The sequence below is a fragment of the Fundulus heteroclitus genome, chromosome 7 (genome assembly GCF_011125445.2).
Source record: "Fundulus heteroclitus isolate FHET01 chromosome 7, MU-UCD_Fhet_4.1, whole genome shotgun sequence".
In the NCBI taxonomy this organism is placed as follows: Eukaryota; Metazoa; Chordata; class Actinopteri; order Cyprinodontiformes; family Fundulidae; genus Fundulus; species Fundulus heteroclitus.
Genome location: NC_046367.1, coordinates 11,394,066 through 11,411,426, shown reverse-complemented (window position 1 = coordinate 11,411,426; position 17,361 = coordinate 11,394,066). Strand labels below are relative to the sequence as shown.

At 42.8% G+C, this 17,361-nt stretch overlaps 1 protein-coding gene across 1 annotated transcript; it reads left to right on the top strand.

The window, feature by feature from the left end:
• Positions 1-2,830: 2,830 nt before the first annotated feature.
• Positions 2,831-17,094, top strand: lmln (leishmanolysin-like (metallopeptidase M8 family)). The gene is made up of 16 exons (XM_012882758.3): positions 2,831-3,267; positions 4,445-4,548; positions 7,188-7,218; positions 7,588-7,670; positions 7,773-7,890; positions 9,291-9,469; positions 9,653-9,758; positions 10,861-10,955; positions 11,187-11,304; positions 12,341-12,448; positions 12,537-12,724; positions 13,009-13,141; positions 13,961-14,120; positions 14,264-14,394; positions 15,489-15,699; positions 15,813-17,094. The coding sequence occupies exons 1-16, from the start codon at positions 3,130-3,132 to the stop codon at positions 15,911-15,913; spliced, it is 2,004 nt and encodes a 667-aa protein (XP_012738212.2). The 5' UTR covers positions 2,831-3,129; the 3' UTR covers positions 15,914-17,094.
• Positions 17,095-17,361: the final 267 nt, after the last annotated feature.

Below are 17,361 nucleotides of genomic sequence, written 5' to 3'. Positions count from 1 at the left end.
GTGTGGAAACTATTCTACGGGTTGGAGCTGGTCTCCTTTTCATTCTGGTATTATTATTAATGTTTATTGCTTATAACTGCTTTAACCTAAATGCGTCAACAAAAGCAGGAGGACCAATTTCATCGAGATCGGTGAAGGTCAATTTCTAAACTGATTTTTGTTTTTTTCCCATTTTATCGTCCAAAGTTGCTATTCTTCACTGATATTTGCAACATTGTTTGTGGTTTATAAGATTTACAGAGTAAAAAAGTTATGTAAAGTGTAACTGGAAAAAAAACACACACGCTGTTCTTTTGACTAGAAATACACAATGTATTTGTCTCTTTTGTATGTAAGTCTTGTGTTATTCTTTTCTATGTCTAAGAGTGTTCATTGTGCGTGATATTGTAAAAAAATAAAACCCATCACTTAGGCATGGGGACTTCTGCTTCAAACATTTGTTAAAGAGAGGCTCACTCTCAGGAGCTCAGCGGGGTCCAGGATGGTACCACGATAGCATGCTACCTGTCCAAAAAGTCCAGTTGTTAAAAAAAAATAATCATGACTTCAAAATCTTCCACATTCAGCTGTTGGTGGTATCATCATAAAGTGGAAGCTAATAAGAAATACAGCAACGGAGCAATTAAGTGGCAGAGGTCTCCATCTTTCTGCAGACTTCACATGGCCTTCAGGTTAACCAGAGAACAGTGCGTAGAGAGCTTCCACAGCCGGGCAGCTGCATCCAAGTCTAACAGCACCAAGAACAATGCAAACTGCTGAATGCTGTGGCGTAAAGCACTGGTGGTGTGTGGCTCTTTTTCAGGACTGGGACTCAGCCCCTCACTCCCAGTAAAAGGAACTCCTAATACTTCAGGAGCTATAATCAAAGGTATTCAGCTCCATCCGAATACCCTTAACACCCTAAATTATAGCTTAATTAACCCTTTATTATAGCTTCTAGCTCCTGTTGAACCTTTCACAGGTTCAACAACTCGCATTTAACTGTTACGTCATTACGCGACGGAAAACGCTCATGGATGACATTCTGAAAATGAACTACGAATTGCTGCTGCAGGAGTTTTTTTTTTAATGACATTTACAAGACAAGTGTTTTCTTCTACAGAATGTAAAAATTATTTTTGACAGAAAACCTGACTGATCATTTGAAGAAGATTGTGGGGGGGGAAAAAAACAATGTTTTTACAAACCGATACATTTTTGAGAGATTCTGCAAGGAGCGGGCAAATTTCCCAAGTCAACATGTGGATTGCTGTTATAATCCTAACAAGAAGACCTAATGCTTTGAACACGTTTGAGAATTATTATACTGTATGTTCAGATGACGATTAGTGACAAGTGACACAATTGTTCGGCTCCATCTAAGGCCACCTACTGACTCGGCAGTGGGAGTTCACAAAACATTTCTTCCGACTGAAGCTGAGCAACTGGAAAACATCAAGTATTTCTACTTAGGTATAATTATATAATCTATAAAGTAATTTCCTTAAGATTAAAATGTTTGCTAATATTTTAAAGTATGAAAAAAAGGATATGCGAGTAACTGTCACTCTGTTTTTATTTGATAAGGCTGATGTGACTGACGGATCTACAGGTAATAATAATGATAATATTACATTGAATTTGTAATGCACTTTATATTTATACAAATCCCAAAGTGCTACATAGTAAAACAGGTAAGTGCTAAATAAAAACACATGGAGAGCATGGAAAATAAAAAAAGGAAAAAAAGATCAAATAAACAAAGACAATAAGTAAAAGGGGGAAGAGGTCAATTAAAAGCTCTCCTAAAAAGGTGGGTTTTGAGGCCACGTTTAAAAGTGTCCACAGTCTGTGGGGTCCTCAGGTGGTCAGGGAGAGCATTCCACAGCCTGGAAGCAGCTGAGCAGAAAGCCCAATCTCCCATTGTACGGAGCTTCGTCCTTAGTGGGTTCAGCAGATATGTTGAGTTAGATCAGAGGGTGTGGTGTAGAGGTCTGTGGGGTGAGAAGTTCCTTGAGGTATGATGGGGCATCACCATGGATGCACTGGTGGGTAAGGAGGGAGACCTTGTACTGTGGGACAGGAAGCCAGTGAAGTGATTTGAGTATGGGGGGACCACATGATGTGGTCATGTTTGTCCACCCTCATAGGGATCCGTGCAGCGCTATTTTGTATGTGCTGAGAAATCAAACAGCTCCATGTTATTTCACTACACCAAAAAAAATTTAATTTGGACAGATTAGTTTAACAATAGTTCTATCCACAAGGGATAGACGTGTTAGAAGATGTGTGTGTGTGTATATATATATATATATATATATATATATACATATATATATATATATATATATATATACACATGTTATTTATATATATATATATATTATATATATATATATATATATATATATATATATATATATATATATATATATATATTACAGTGCTCAAAATCTAAAACTGTATCCTTCGTAGGCGAAAAAAACTTTAAAAAGTACATGCTCAATTAATTAATTTGTTATTTTTTTCTCCTATCCTTAAAGGTGAGTGAAAATGCAGTAAAGTCTGAATAAGATAGTCATAATTCATGTATACAAATGTTTCTCTAATTGTGTGGCACCTAATGGATTAGTCCAACCCAAGGGATTCTAATATAATATAATATAATATAATATAATATAATATAATATAATATAATATAATATAATTATGGAAATATTCTATTATGGCATTAGATTCAACGTAGGACCCGCACAACAGCAGTCACGTGCTTTCCAACGCTAAGTCATCGTGGTTAGAGACGATCTTTGTGAAGCTTTAGCGCTGCCTTGCACTGCAAATATTTTAATCGCGTGGTACATCCTGTTTATACACGGTCTTCGGAGCACCGGTCTTCCCAGCTGACTCGGGACAAGCAGCCAGAACCCGCAGCTGCTGCCAAAGCCTTTAACCGGCCTGGGGGGGTTTACAGTCTGTCTCCTAAAATATAGCCTGAACATCGATCTATTTTTTTTTTCTGCAGGATGGTATCGTGCTCAGATTCACCTCGCAAGCGATGAATGAAACGAGCGCCGAGGGGACCGGACGGAGACCGGCGGAGGTTGTGTTCGCTTCGGGCTGCTCAGCCCCGCTTCTCGGGCTCGTCGAAGGATGGAGCGCTGGTTGACGGCGGAAGGCAAGCGGTCCGTGTCCCGGCTTCTCCTCGGCCCTGCCCTCGTCCTGTCGCTCCTCGCGGTGCAAGCGAGCTGTCACGGCAGCTGCACGCACAGAGTCCCCTCCCGCGGCGAGGTGAGCCTCGGCTGTCTCTGCGCTCTTCGCAGAGCAGACCGTAGCAGCTGAGGCTGCTAGCCTGTTAGCTGCGTGAGCTAATTAACGGAGTTTACTGCACAACACGTCATGTTAGAGGATGCTGCGACGCATATTGTGTCCCCAGATATGTCTGATGACTCAAGCCCACATTATCACCGCTGGAAAGTTTGGTTTCTGTGCAGTGTGAGCTGTAGTTTGGAGTTTGCCCGCTTGCTGCCAAGCCTAGAGGCTAACGCGAGGCTAATGTGTTCGTCCTGTTTAACTTAACGCATATTTTGTGTTTATTTAACCAAATTAAAGGAGCTATTCCAAAATTCGCAACCCATTCATCAGATTAGTCCTGACTGGTCAATTAATGCCTGGCTTCTCCTAGCAACAGCGAAAATAGTACGTCCGGGTTGACCTTTTCACAATAAAAGCTGAATAGAAACGAAGGCCGAACAATTCATCGCATTTTCCAAATCGCAGAGGTCTATGTATGTAACAACTATTAGATAAGACATGTCCATTAGGTTTCGGTAATATGTTTAAAGTGGGTTTGCCCCATATGGAAAGGAAAGGAGTTGCAGCAGTGAGATAATCTAATTTGATTTATTTATTTATTTATTTATTTATTTATTTATTTACCAGAACCCCTTATGAATCTCACCATAGCATTAAGTAGCAGTCAAACTGTTTAATACATAGACTTGTGTGTTGGTTGCACTTTATGATCAGCAAGGATTGATGTCCAACTCAACAAGCTGTTCTATTGAATAGTGACATTCTGATTAATAAAAACAGTTACATTTCTCGTTTTAAAGAGTCCTTGTTTGCAAACATCGTTATCTACAGGCCATTTTTGTTGCTTGTAGTTCATGCAGAGAAAAATCCAAATTAAATCGCCTTCGCAATTTTGTTTTTTGGCAAAATCGTACAGCCCTGATTAAAGAAACGTCTTCGTCGTCCACGTCTATTACGGTTTCTTCAAAATAAAAGCACGACGTCAGGTAGTTCAACATTGAATACAGAAGACTTCATTTTAAAACAAAAATGAAACGGAGGTAAAAGAAGGAGATTTCTTAGCATAGATTTCCCTTGCTACCCAGTCCCGAAGGCGAAACAAAAGAGAATAAATTGATAACATAAATCCTGTTCACTTTGTCTCTGCTTTCAGGTTGTCCATCAAGTGCACTTGAAACCCGAGCGCCTGACCAAGAGAAGTTCTCCCGACGACCTGCAGCTAAAGATAAAGATCATCTACGACAGCAGCGTTGATCGGTCAGTACCGCGCTGTTGTGTCGGGGTACAACCCCTTGCTAAACGTTTCACACCCCTTGGACTTTCTCACATTTCTTGTGACAAGCACAAAGCCCAATTTATTTTCTATCTATATTATGTGAAAGACCAGCTCACAGTTTGTTTGTTTGTTCTTTGCAGTTTTTTTTAGAAAAAAAGTCGGGTTTCTATTGGTATTCAGCTTACCTGAGTCAATACTTTGCGGAAGAGCCTGTGGCTGAAATAGCAGCGGCCAGTCTTATGGGAATACATCTCCACCTGCTTTGCACACCTTAGACCTCATTCACATCTGGTGTTAAGTAATCTGGTGGTGTTCGGACAGCCCGAAATATACGTGTGAATTTCCTCAACAGGCATGGAGTGTTGCTTTCTTCTGACGACCTTCATATGTTGTCTAGTAGACTGTTTAACTAAGTCAGTAGCCTGTCAGGGAGTCTTTGTTTGCATGTGTTGCAGTCAGGAAGCAATCCGTCCAAACAGCTTCTTTCCAAAATAGAAGAATTTATCAACACAATATTTAAAGGCATACTATGCAACATTTTTCAGTTAATTAATGTGTTCCATACCGTTTTGGATGATTAAATGAGTCATTTCAGGTCGAACAAAGGTTTTCTCAGCAGCCCTGGGGGTCTGTGGGGGAAATACCGCACTTGCAATGGGGTACCGCGAACGAGCTATTTTTAGAAACGTAACATCACGATGACGTCACATCACGTGGTACGCAGTGGGGCAAACTCCGGAAACCCGCCGCTGTTTTGCTGTAAAAGAGACGTGCGTTAGCCTAGGTTTTACTGGGTAAACGACTGCTTTTTCCAAATCTAAGACCATGGTTTTTAAACATTGTTGCTATGGAACGTGCAACAGCGACTCGAGGTACGCTGATCGGCCGCATATGAAGGATGTTTTCTTCAAGACTGCCAAGGAGAAATGTGTGCGCTGGGTACACCGGTGCGGTCAGCCTACACAACAGTTCAACCCGGAAAAAGTTACCAAATTCAAGTACATATGTAGCAAGCATTTTGTTGGAGGAAAGGGCACAACCGAAGAACATCCTGACCCAATTCCAGCGACATCAAGTCAAGGTAAGAGTATTTTGGTGGCCGACATGTTAATATTGAAGCGCCTGCTACCATGACAGCATATAGGCTATCATGGTAGCAGGCGCTAACATGATAGCCTGCTACCAGGATAGCTTACTCAAAAACATTTCAAATGAGACAAACATTAAACACGGACGGTGATTACAAAAAAAAAACGGCCAAATACGGCATGACCGCCGCGCAGGAAAAAAAAACAAAGCTTACCGTTCAATCAACTCGGTTCGTTTTCCGGTCTTTTTAAGCCCTCGAACCTCAAGCCATCGTTTGAGCTGAAGGTTGGTGTGTTCTTCGACAGTTCGACCAGTAATCCGTGTGCCTGGGACATCGTCTTGGGAAAGTTTAACGGCTGTAAAGTCGGTCATATCGCTGGTTCTGTTGCGCTTGTAATAACTGGGTACTCCGTGCGTTCTTTATCTGTTCTTTATCTGTGTGCCCTACCTAAGCGGCAAAAGGGGCGTTGCTCTTGAGACGGTGACGTCACGTGTGCGGTACCGCATTGCAAGAGCTCACGGCCCGCACACACAGAAGTCTCACTTTACGGCGAGAACTCCATGTGTTTTTGCCCTGCCATTCACTATATGCACGCGCGAAAGCAACAACAAAGAACCGCGTGTTAACGTCAAATAAACATGCAAGCATATCGAGTATTATTATTATTATTATTATTATTATTATTATATATTTTTTTTTATTTATGTTGGCGAGACGGCGGCCGCGGCTTGGCGAGGCAGTGGCGGTAGCGTCTCGCCCACATAAAAAAAAAATTAAAAAATAATAATAATAAAACTGGCGAGGCGGTGGCGGCCGCCTCGCCAAGATAGCGCTGCGGGAAGCTTGATGTTCATACCTTCACTGTGTTAGTCATTGTTTGTACTGCCGTTTTTTCCACTTTTCGTTGCGTTCGCCTGTCTGCTAAGCTCAAAACAACCGCGCCTGGTTTGACGGAGAAACCAGAACAGCTGAGCATCTTTACGACAGTGCACCCTGTTCGCCCTCTGGGGGGAGCCTCGCTGGAAAATCAACCCCGGTTGCATAGTATACCTTTAAATTTCCAATAAATGACTTTAATCAACAGACTCTTTAACTAAGCTAGCCTTCAACTAAGTAGAAATAAGAGTCAAAACTAACTCAATATTGAAAAAAAGAAAAGATATTAAAACTGAAATCAATAACCAGTAAAATTACGCAGTGATATACCAGTTCAGTGTGATTATGTACATTTAAGACCCACGGTGTGCTTTGAGGAAATTAGAATGAGGTCAAATAAGCTTTAAAACTAATCAAACGGTGGATGGCGCTTTATCAGGTTTTGAGGACCCCAAAACACAGAAGTCACTTAGCTGAGCTCCGGACTAGTCAGATGCAGACGGCTAGTCTTACTTTCCGCCTGGATACGCCCAGCGGACACTCGCACAATCCTTATTTTACATCCAAGGCATCTTTACAGGTGCACTCTTTTACAAAATTGATCAAAGTGATTTTTCTGTCAGCGGTTAACATGCTCCTCCTTTGTCTTCACAGACTTCCTGCAGACAAACGGAGACTGGTGAAGGTGAGGGGACCCCTTTACAGCCGTAGATGGTTAAATGTGTGTTTGTGTGCGCTCCGAATGCTCAGTGGGACGTTTCTAAGCTTAGCTTTGGGTCGCTGCCGGTAAAGTCACGACACCCTCCTGTTTAAAAAAAAAAAATGGCTGTAAAGATTAAAATGGCCCTTGGTACTTAAAGGTAGCAACCATCAGGACGGAGTGTCATGGCTGCTCCTTCTATCGAGTGTTAGTAGTGTCATCTTTCCAACAAACACCAGCATTGTGGTCATAGATGTGTTTGCTTTTCTGTGGGGGTTGAATAAATGTGCGCATGCCTGAGGTGGTTGACGGCTGCGTTCAGACTCAAAGCTTTTACTGCGTGTTTCCGGTCAGGACAAGCTGTTTCCTCAGGCCATCGACTACCTCCAGAGGGCTTTCAGCGTGAGGCGCAGGGTGGGACCGGTGCTGCTCAGCAGGTACGTCAAAATTTAGTGACCGTGAAAAGATCACAGTGTCTTCTTTTAAGGTTTTAGAGGTGGCATCAAAAGTCGTTGTGTCTGTGGATGATCTCCTTTCAGACAATGTGCGACCAACCAGTACATGAGGAAGAGAGGTGACCCTCACCGATACTGCCAGGAAGCCTGTGCAGACATCACCCGGTGCGGTCCTGTTGTCGTACCACAGCACCACCTGCAGGTCTGGAGCAACTGCACCTATAACGTATACAATCTTCTCTTTAATAAAACTTAAAATTGTGCCAGTTCCTCTATTTAGAGCTAAATACTGAATTCAACCCAAATGCAGACGTTTAATAACAGGTTCATGGTTTAAGTCATTTCATTAATGTGTCTGTTCTGTATGAAATTACAGCATTTTTGGTACCAGTCAAAAGAGATTCTGATTTAGTGATCCACGGGCTTACTTGAAATAATCTGAAAATTCCTATATAGCCTAAAACAAAAAATGATTTTTGCATTCACTTGCTAGATCTGATTTTGTCCATATTCATCCATGCTTAAAGGTAACAGTAAGGGTTTTTTTCTATTTTTCTCCAGTACTTTTAGTTAATTTTGCCAAATTCCAGTCCAACACTTTACTGGCAGCTTTAGTTAAGGTTGGTAAAATCATTTTTTAATGAAGTAGCACAGTCTCACATTAAACTGTAGAAAAAATCCTAATCTTTAATTTTTTTTTTCATAAGGGAAAGAAAATCATGTTTAGAACAAACTGGTATTTTTGCAAAATCATGTCTCCAGACTTGTGGGGAGCTGTGCTGTTAGAGAAACATGCCCCACAGCATCACAGGTTCTCCCCCTGCTTCACAGTGGGTTTGAGGTCCTTTCCCCGCATATTAATGCTTTATTACACACCAGACCCACCTGGTGTGCTTATAGAGCAGCGGTGTCCAAAGTCAGTCCTCAAGGGCCGGTGTCCCGCACGTTTTAGGTGTTGTCCTGCTTCAACACAGCCAAACCTAATGGGCTCAATTAGTAGCCCTCTGGTAAGGTAAGGCAAGTTTATTTATGAAGCACTTTTCAGCAACAAGATGATTCAAAGCAATGAAGAAAACATTACTTAGGAAAGAAAAACATGACACAGGCACAAAGGCTAAACCTTACAGAGGAAAGCACATTGCAGTAGGTTGAGATATAAGACACGCTGGACTAGAAACTTCAACATTAACATTTAAAGGCAATTCTAAGTAAATGGGTTTTTAATCTTGATTTAAAGAAACTCTCTTCCCAAAGGACTTGACAGCAGGGGTGCCACTGGTGTTGCATTAATGATTAAACAAATCTAAATATTTCTGAGTATGTTTCCCCCTTTTAGTAAATGTACTCCAGCCAAATGTTGGGTTAAAAAAAGTCAATGTGAGAAAATCCACATGGATGGTAGCAACTGGTATCCGTCTGTAACTCTATCTGGTTTATGGATGACCCTGGAAGCAGGCGGTAACCGAGAGGAGGCGAACGCACCAGAGGGTTTTAGACGTTGCAGGGCGTGGCTGCTGGTGGGAGGAGCTAGCCGTGCTGCTTTAACCTCTTTATCCGTTGTCTACTGGACCCCGTACAACCGTCTCCATGTTTGTGTCTCAGCAATGCAAGGTATGCAGCGAGTCTGGCAAGTCGTGCGGCCCGACGGGGCCCCCGGACGGCCCCGGGGTGGACGGGTCAGACTTCGTGCTCTACGTCAGCGGCGTCACCACCGAGCGGTGTGGACAGGAGAACATAGTGGCCTACGCCGCCTACTGCCAGCTGGAGGCAGAGCTGGACAGGTGAGAGGACCGCGCATGTGAGGGGAAAGTTGAAGAGCAGCATTTTCCTTTGACTGGTAACCAGTTTCGAATCTACTACGTACTCATCTTTGTTTTATCAAACTAGAAAAGGGCACAAAGGAACACGTGTAGCTTGAAAAATGCAGCAAAGTGGAGGAGTAAAGAAAATGTGTTTGTTTTCAGGCCCATAGCAGGCTATGCCAACCTGTGTCCTGCCATGATCTCCTCTCAGCCTCAGGAGTTTGAAGGGATGCTCTCCACCGTCAAACATGAGATCATCCATGCTCTGGTGAGAATATTTAACCTGCAGCGACGAACCGAGCTATCTATGATAGACGCACAGCTTACTTCCCCTTTCTCTTCCTGTGTGACAGTCGTACAGAAGACTTCAGGTCAATCCTGTTACATTAGCATCGCTGTTGCTAGGGAAACGTGGACACTGTTCAACATGCTGTTGTTTCCTGGAGTTGTTATCTACAGTGGTAGCAAAAAGACACTTCTTCCTCCATTAAGGGTTTGATGCATCAGGAAAGAGTAAAACCGATCTAGGTAAATTTAGGTTTAATCTCAAGTGTACAGAAACAGCAGATTTTCATTATTAAACGACAATAAAGGTTAGAAGGGAAAAGTTATGCGTGTGGAAGACGACACCCATGCAGAACACTGCAAAAAAGGAACTAAAAGTAAGTGAAATCTTCTTGAAATCGTGTATTTTCCTTGATTTGAGGAGCTAAATAAGATTATTTGCATATGGAGTGAGTATTTTTACCCCTAAAATAAGATAATTAGATATCCTGCACTGGACATAAGATGATGGAGATGAATTGTTCCTATTTTAAGTGCAAAAAATCTTATTCTGTTGACAAATAGTCTCATTTAGCTCCTCAAATCAATGAAAAATACACTGATGTCAAGAAAATGTCACTTACTTTTAGTTCCCTTTTTGCAGTGAAATGATTTAAACCAGTTATTGTCTGTGGGACTTTATTAGTAGCACGGTGGAAGAATTGAAACCCGCTCTTGATTACAACCTTAGCCTCTTTTCCATTAAAAGCCCCACTTTGGTTTGCCCCAGTAAACTTTTTCTTACCCCTGTAAACCAAAGTGTGGGCCCACTCTCATGAGGAACCTCTGAAAACTTAACTTCTTAACTTTTACCAACTTGTGTTGTTAAAGACTTATTCACCAGAAAACTTGACAGTGTCTTAGGAGAGAAGAAGCTAGAAACTGAGTGAACCCTTTGTCCTGGAAGGTCCAAAGTTCAAATTTAGCTCTTTTATCCCCACTGCTGCAGTCATGGAATAGCTAGATTTAATACAGCGTCTAGGTGCTTCATTTCTATAGAGTTGCATGCTCTAACTGGACTGTTGTTCTGGTTCTCTGTCCATCAGGGCTTCTCGGCCGGTCTGTTCGCCTTCTACCACGACGATGAGGGCAAACCTCTGACTCCTCGCTTTGCCAGCGGCCTACCTGCGTTCAACGACAGGTCAGTAGGTTCAATTCTCCTTTCTGAAGTGTTTGAGACCTGAGATTTTAGCAGACCTTATCTTTGGACCTCAGGTCTCTTATCTAAAGTGCAAACTGCATCTGCCTGACCCCCTTATCACAAACTGGCTGTTTTATCAAATGAGTTTTATTTGTACAGCGATAGTGTTGCCGGCCAGGTTCCCTCCACAGACTGCCGGCTCTAACTGTGAGTGTTAAACCTGTCGTTCAGCCTGGGCCTGTATCAGTGGAGCGAGGCGGTGATCAGGAGGGTCAGCAGGCTGTGGGACATCAGGGGAGGAGAGATGGTGCGGCACCATGTGCACGTCCTGGTCACTCCTCGGGTCGTGGTAAGGAGCGCTTTCTGGGCCTGCCGGACTCAGCTCATATTTTCTGTAGTCAGTAATTAATGATTGACTTTTATGGAGTTTTTAAAAACCTTTTTGGTTCCTCGTTGATACACTTTTCATTGTTTTGTGTTTATTGATGGCCATTTTTTCCATCTTTTTTCTTAAAGTTGAGCATATATTGTTATTTCCAGTGCTTTGCCAAAGTAATTATACCCCTTAAACATTTTCTCGAAAAATTGTAACGTTACAACCTCAGTGTATTTTTTTTCGGGGGGGGGGGTTGTATTTGGCAAAACTACAAAAATGTGTCCTTAGTTGGGAAGTGGAGATAAAATTGTGCACACATTTCTATTTCTTTTAAGAATGCAAATGAAAAATGGTGTGTATTTGCCTCTAAACAAAGTGCAGTCGCACAGCTGCTGAAGAAGCCGCTCGTGTGTAAACTGCTCTTGCCATCTCCTCCAGCTGAACTGACAGGCTAGGTAGGAAGAGCGTTGATCAGAGAAGCAGGCTCTGGGGGAGCTGCAAAGACCCACAGCTCAGGTGGGAGAATCTGCTGATGCCTTTATCAGCAGATCTACTTAATAAGTCAGAGCTTTACAGAAGTGTGGCAAGAACAATTCCACTGTTGAAGAACGATGTTCTACCATTATATAAAATCTCACATTGACATTAATCAGGTGACAAAATGTGAGAATATAAGTTTGATTGGTATTAAAACAGACGCTGTAGCATCATTTTGTTCTTTCGTTATGCTCAGTGGTTCTACCGTGTCCAAAGTATGCGTCCATTTTCTTTTTTTCTATCTTTATGGGATTTTAAATGAGCTCTGTTAATTTGACAGAATATAATACAGCGAGCCTCGAACATGTTCAGTAATTCATGCAGGTTACACTAATTCGTTGTTTTAGGCCTCAGAGTTCATGTGGGTACATTCTGTACTCGTTAGGACTGCAGCGCTGACACAAGAGGAGGTTAAAATATAGGATGTAGTAAATGTGATGAAGTTACTGGGCTGTTTGTGTTGCTCCTGCAGGAGGAGGCAAGGAGGCACTTTAACTGTCCCATCCTGGAGGGGATGGAGCTGGAGAACCAGGGAGGAACGGGAACCGAGCTCAATCACTGGGAGAAGCGGCTGCTGGAGGTGGGTTCCTTCTCCCTGCTCTGCTTGGGAAAACAGCTGGCTTGAGAAAACAGGCTTTGTCCTCATGATTTCGTATGACTCTCTTCAGAACGAGGCCATGACGGGCTCCCACACCCAGAACCGGGTGTTTTCTCGCCTCACGCTGGCCATCATGGAGGACAGCGGCTGGTACCGGGCCAACTACAGCCTGGCCCAGAGGCTGGACTGGGGCCGCGGGCTCGGCTGCGACTTCGTCATGAAGAGCTGCAAGTTCTGGATGGACAGACAGAGACAAAGGTGCCTTTCCTCCTTCGCATCAACATTTATTTCAGATGCCCATTTTTGTCCCTTTCTGTAACATTATCAGCAAAAATAACATTCTGCTCAGAGTTTCATCATGTTATCAGGCTTTTTATTATTTCGTTTGATAGCGAACTCTTCCTTACCAAGCAGCCTGAGATTCAAAAAGTCCATATCAGGATGAAGAGCCTGAGCCTTGATTGCTGATTTTACACATTTCTGTAGCCTGCAGTGCAGCGTGCTTCAGGTTCTCGGGGTCTGACTTTAGCTGTTGTTTGCAGGCGGCACCCTGTGACCCCGTTCTGTGACACGGTGCGGGCCTCTCCTCTGCAGCTGACCTGCAGACAGGACCAGCTGGCTGTGGCTGTCTGCAACCTGCAGAAATACCCCCAGCAGTTACCGCTGGAGTACCAGGTGAGTCAGAGAGTAAGAAACCTTTCCCAGAGCAACCAGGGCCCTTTTCTGGGCCTTTTTTTATTTTATTTTTGTCCCAGTTGTTTGCACTGCAGGAACCAACGGCAAATCACACCACCAATGTACAAATGTGCACAGAAAATGACCCTGGTAGTGCTTTTGGATCTAGACCAATCTGTAGGTGGTGTTTTAAATTGGGCCATCAGCCAGAGATGCTTAGCTCCCCCCACCCATAATAAACACTATTGTTTAAGTTATTTTAGAAGGATTTTAGTGATCGATCGATTGATAGTGATTGACGTTTGTATGTCACTCCTGACTACTATTATACATGTTATATAAGTTCATGAAAGTTGCACTATTTTGGCATTTGAGAGTCAAAACTCAGGGTTTAAAAGAGATTATTCAATTATTAATGTAATTTTACTGTTTTACTGTTGCACTACTATTATACATGTTCTAATTTCACCAATGTTGCACTATTTTGGCCTTTAAGAGCCAAAAGTTTATTCAACTAGTAGGCAATAAAAAGTTCTACTACCCTAAGTAGTATGCAGTTCTTCATATATACACACACATCAATTTCAAACAGATGGTATCGATATGGTATCGGTATCGGCCAATCCTGCACAGCCAGGTATCGTGTATTGGTATCGGGGCCAAAAAATGCCATTGGTGCAACACTAAAGGATTTGAACTGGCAATAATTATTTTTAACAGCACTGATCTTCCAAGGCCCAAATTAAAACCATTACAACTGCTGATGGGTGTGCAGTAAAGACATTCCCTCCTGCGTTGTTTTTTTTTTCTCTCTGTCAGTATTTTGATCGGATCCCGGATGTGGCCGCCGATCAGCTGTCGTCCTTCGGGGGCGCTGTGGAGATCGCTGATTTCTGCCCCTTCAGCCAGGAGTTCAGCTGGCACCTCAGCGGAGAATATCAAAGAAACTCCTACTGCAGAGTATCGGAGAACCAGCCAGGTACTGCTCGCGTCGCTCTTACCACCAAGGATGGGACGGCCTCTCATGCACCACATTTCATTATATCAGAAGAAGGCAGTGTATGGAAAAACGGTGCTTTGACGTCCAGACCCGTGTCTGAATTCAGCTGTGTGTGTTTTCAGACTGGTGGAGGAATTACGGAGCGGAGCAGTACGGCCCGGACTCTGTGTGTCTGTACCAGAAGTCCGCCTTTGTCATGGAGCAGTGCACCAGGAAGATGACGTATCCAGACTGGGGCTCTGGATGCTACAAGGTGCAGTCAGTCTGGGACAGAGGAGGGATTTACAGTCATAGGAAAAAAGAGAATATCCGTGTTTCAAGTATTCTGTACACACGTAGGGAGTTTTAGTTTATGCCCTAATTTGTACTTTTCAGTTCAGTTTGTATAGCAGCCAGTTCACAATACGCCATCTTGAGGCACTTTACAAAGTCAGTTCAAGCTAATCGTACAGATTGGTTTTGACAAATATGTAAAAAAATACATTTATACAAAAGTTACCTACCGCAGCTTTAATTGTGCATTTATTCACAATAAATAGAGACACATCCCATTTCATCTGGAATATAAATAGAACCAAATAAGGTTTTTGTTCAAATATCCAACTTTACATTTTAAAAACTCTTTAAAAAAATGTAAAAAGTTGCAGAAAAGTTTTGATTTGTGATTCAAAATATGCTGTAATGCTAAAGTAAAAAAACAAATCACTTGTTTCTGTGGCTCACTCTGCATTTAAAGGTTAAATGCTTTTCACCTGCAGCTGGAGGAAGATCAAGCTGAAGAGGCTTGATCCCTTTAACTCCAAACTAGGAGTAGAAGTTCCTCCTGTTCATATCACTTGTTTGATTTTGATTCTAACCACTTGCTGCTACCACATGTTGCCGCTGATGCATCACCGGCAGCTAAATTAGGAGACAATTCTCACTGAGCACGAAAAAAGAATAGTGATTGTTATCTAATGATATATTGGCTCTAAACGTTATTTAATCTAAGCACAAGAAATAAAAATTGTTCCACTGCGGTATGGATTTCAGGATAAAACTTTGAAGAAACTTCAAAAGATTTCAGTCCTTAAACCCCTTAATACATAGTAATGGTATGCTTTAGACCGAAGTCTGTGCCTGATTGGCCTAGTCAAAGCTGAGACCTACATTAAATTAAGAATTTGCCAAAAACTCTTAACTATAAGCCTGCATTCCCTGGACTGTTTAGCGTTGCAGGATATAGAGTTTCTGCAGTCTGATGTCCTTGAGGTGTTTCCAGATCTTGTGTTACAATCAAATATTTTGAAGTTTAGTGCAGCACAAACCAAAGCACCCTGGGAAAGGTTTCTGTTGCGCCTCCTGCAGGTTTCGTGCTCCTATCAGGGCCTGACGGTGTACGTTCAGGATCGCTCCTTCCTGTGCTCGCGGAAGGGCCAGCTGCTGAGCGTCAGCGTGCGAGTCAGCGACTGGGTTTACAACGGCGTGCTGGTGTGCCCCGCCTGCACCGACTTCTGCGACGACTGCCCCCTGCCCCACCAGCTCCTGCCCATCAACACCTCAAGGAGCAACCCCATTGGTCAGCGGCACTCAGGGCCACAGAGTCCAGCTTTAGTTACAAACCCATAGGAACATGGCTACAACTCTATTTGCCTTTTCCTTTAATAATAAGAAACTGTTTGTTGTTTTTAGATCCCTGCTCCAGTTCTCCAGGCCTGGCCATCACTCTCTGGCTCCTTCTGCTCAACCTGGTCCCTCTAGTGGCTGGACTGCTGGTCTGCCACTGCAGCTGATAAAACACACTCACAGCCACACACACATTCACTATAAGGTAGCTAAAACTCTACTGTACTGTAGCCCTCAGAGGACTTGACGATACGCCTCTTTCCTTCTTGTTTTTCTTCTGTGTTTGTTTTTCCTTTTTATCCTCAAGCTGGAACCCCCTTCCCCCCCATTATTCTAACATCCTCTTCCTCCATTCTTTCCCCTTATTTCCACCTTTCCCCACCTGTTTTCCTCTCAGGATCTTTGCTCTTCCATTCCTCTTTTGGGGTTTTCCGATGATAAAACTGTGTTTGCATCTCTCAGTGCTGTCTGCTGCAGGAACCTGTGTTTACATGCACTTCAAAAACGAGGTTACAGTCAGCCTTCATGGTACTAAGAACCCAGGTCACTGTAATCGGAATGTAAAGGTTGCAAACACCTGACGCACTCCTCGGCCCGCAGACGGCGATTACGTCTCTAAGTGCCAGAACATTATCACTGGCTGGAAGAGGTACGGTTATTTGAATGTGGCAGCTTGTGTCGTTACTTGCAGGTATTTGTTCCCAGCAAAAGAAACCATCTGTCTTTGGCCGAGCACAGAATTAGTTTTTTGTAGTGCACATTATAAACCGATGCTTCTCTTTATAAGCCTGCGGTACATTTATGTTGATGTAAATATACAGAATTATTTAAAAATAACAATTTTTACTACAGGAAACGATACCAACAGATTTCTATTACCGATTAAGTTAGGCGACGGTTAGCTTTCTACTTAAAATTTCAGTATTTTCTTAAATTTGGGCTCTCTTCAGACCCGGCATGTACAGGCGTCCTTGCTGGTTCAGGTAAAAGTTGACAGCTTTTAACACGACAGTTTCTACCTGACATTAAAATCCATCCTAAATAATTGGGTCTCAGTTATATGCAAGCAAACACTTAGCCATGTCCCAACGTGGCCTTTTGGTCATCAATAGGTCGGCTGATGTTTGTTACATCACAGTTTTCAGCCACTTCAAGCGTCATTATTCAGACACCAAGAAATTACAAGCAGTCTGTGAAATTAGTTGGCGCCACATTTCTGTGACGTTATTTGCATCAAAAGCTTAAATTTGTAGCTCAACAGATGTGACAATGTGGAAAGCTAAGGAAATTAAATGGTGTGCCAGTTTAGACAGCTCAGGGTCGGCGCACAGACACTGATGATTTTAATTTAAAAAAAAACCCAGCTAATTCACAACTCAGTGATCAATCAAATCCAGAGTTGGGCTGGTTCTGGCTTGTATTTTGGCTGTCTGGGTGCGATGGGCTCAGACAGGACAGATTTTGGTGCCAGATCTGAATGGGGCTTATGGAGCTACCTTGCCATGAAAGCCCTCAGAACCTCTTGGCCAGATTTGTGGTGCTGCATTTAGGCGAGTCAATATAAATGCGGTACCGCGCGCGAGCTATTTTTAGAAACACAACGTCACGATGACGT

Coding starts and splice junctions, on each gene's coding strand:
- lmln (XM_012882758.3), top strand. CDS start 3,130: ATGGAGCGCTGGTTGACGGCGGAAGGCAAGCGGTCCGTGTCCCGGCTT. Junction 14,121..14,263: donor AGTATCGGAGAACCAGCCAG/GTACTGCTCGCG, acceptor GTGTGTTTTCAG/ACTGGTGGAGGAATTACGGA. Junction 14,395..15,488: donor GGGGCTCTGGATGCTACAAG/GTGCAGTCAGTC, acceptor CGCCTCCTGCAG/GTTTCGTGCTCCTATCAGGG.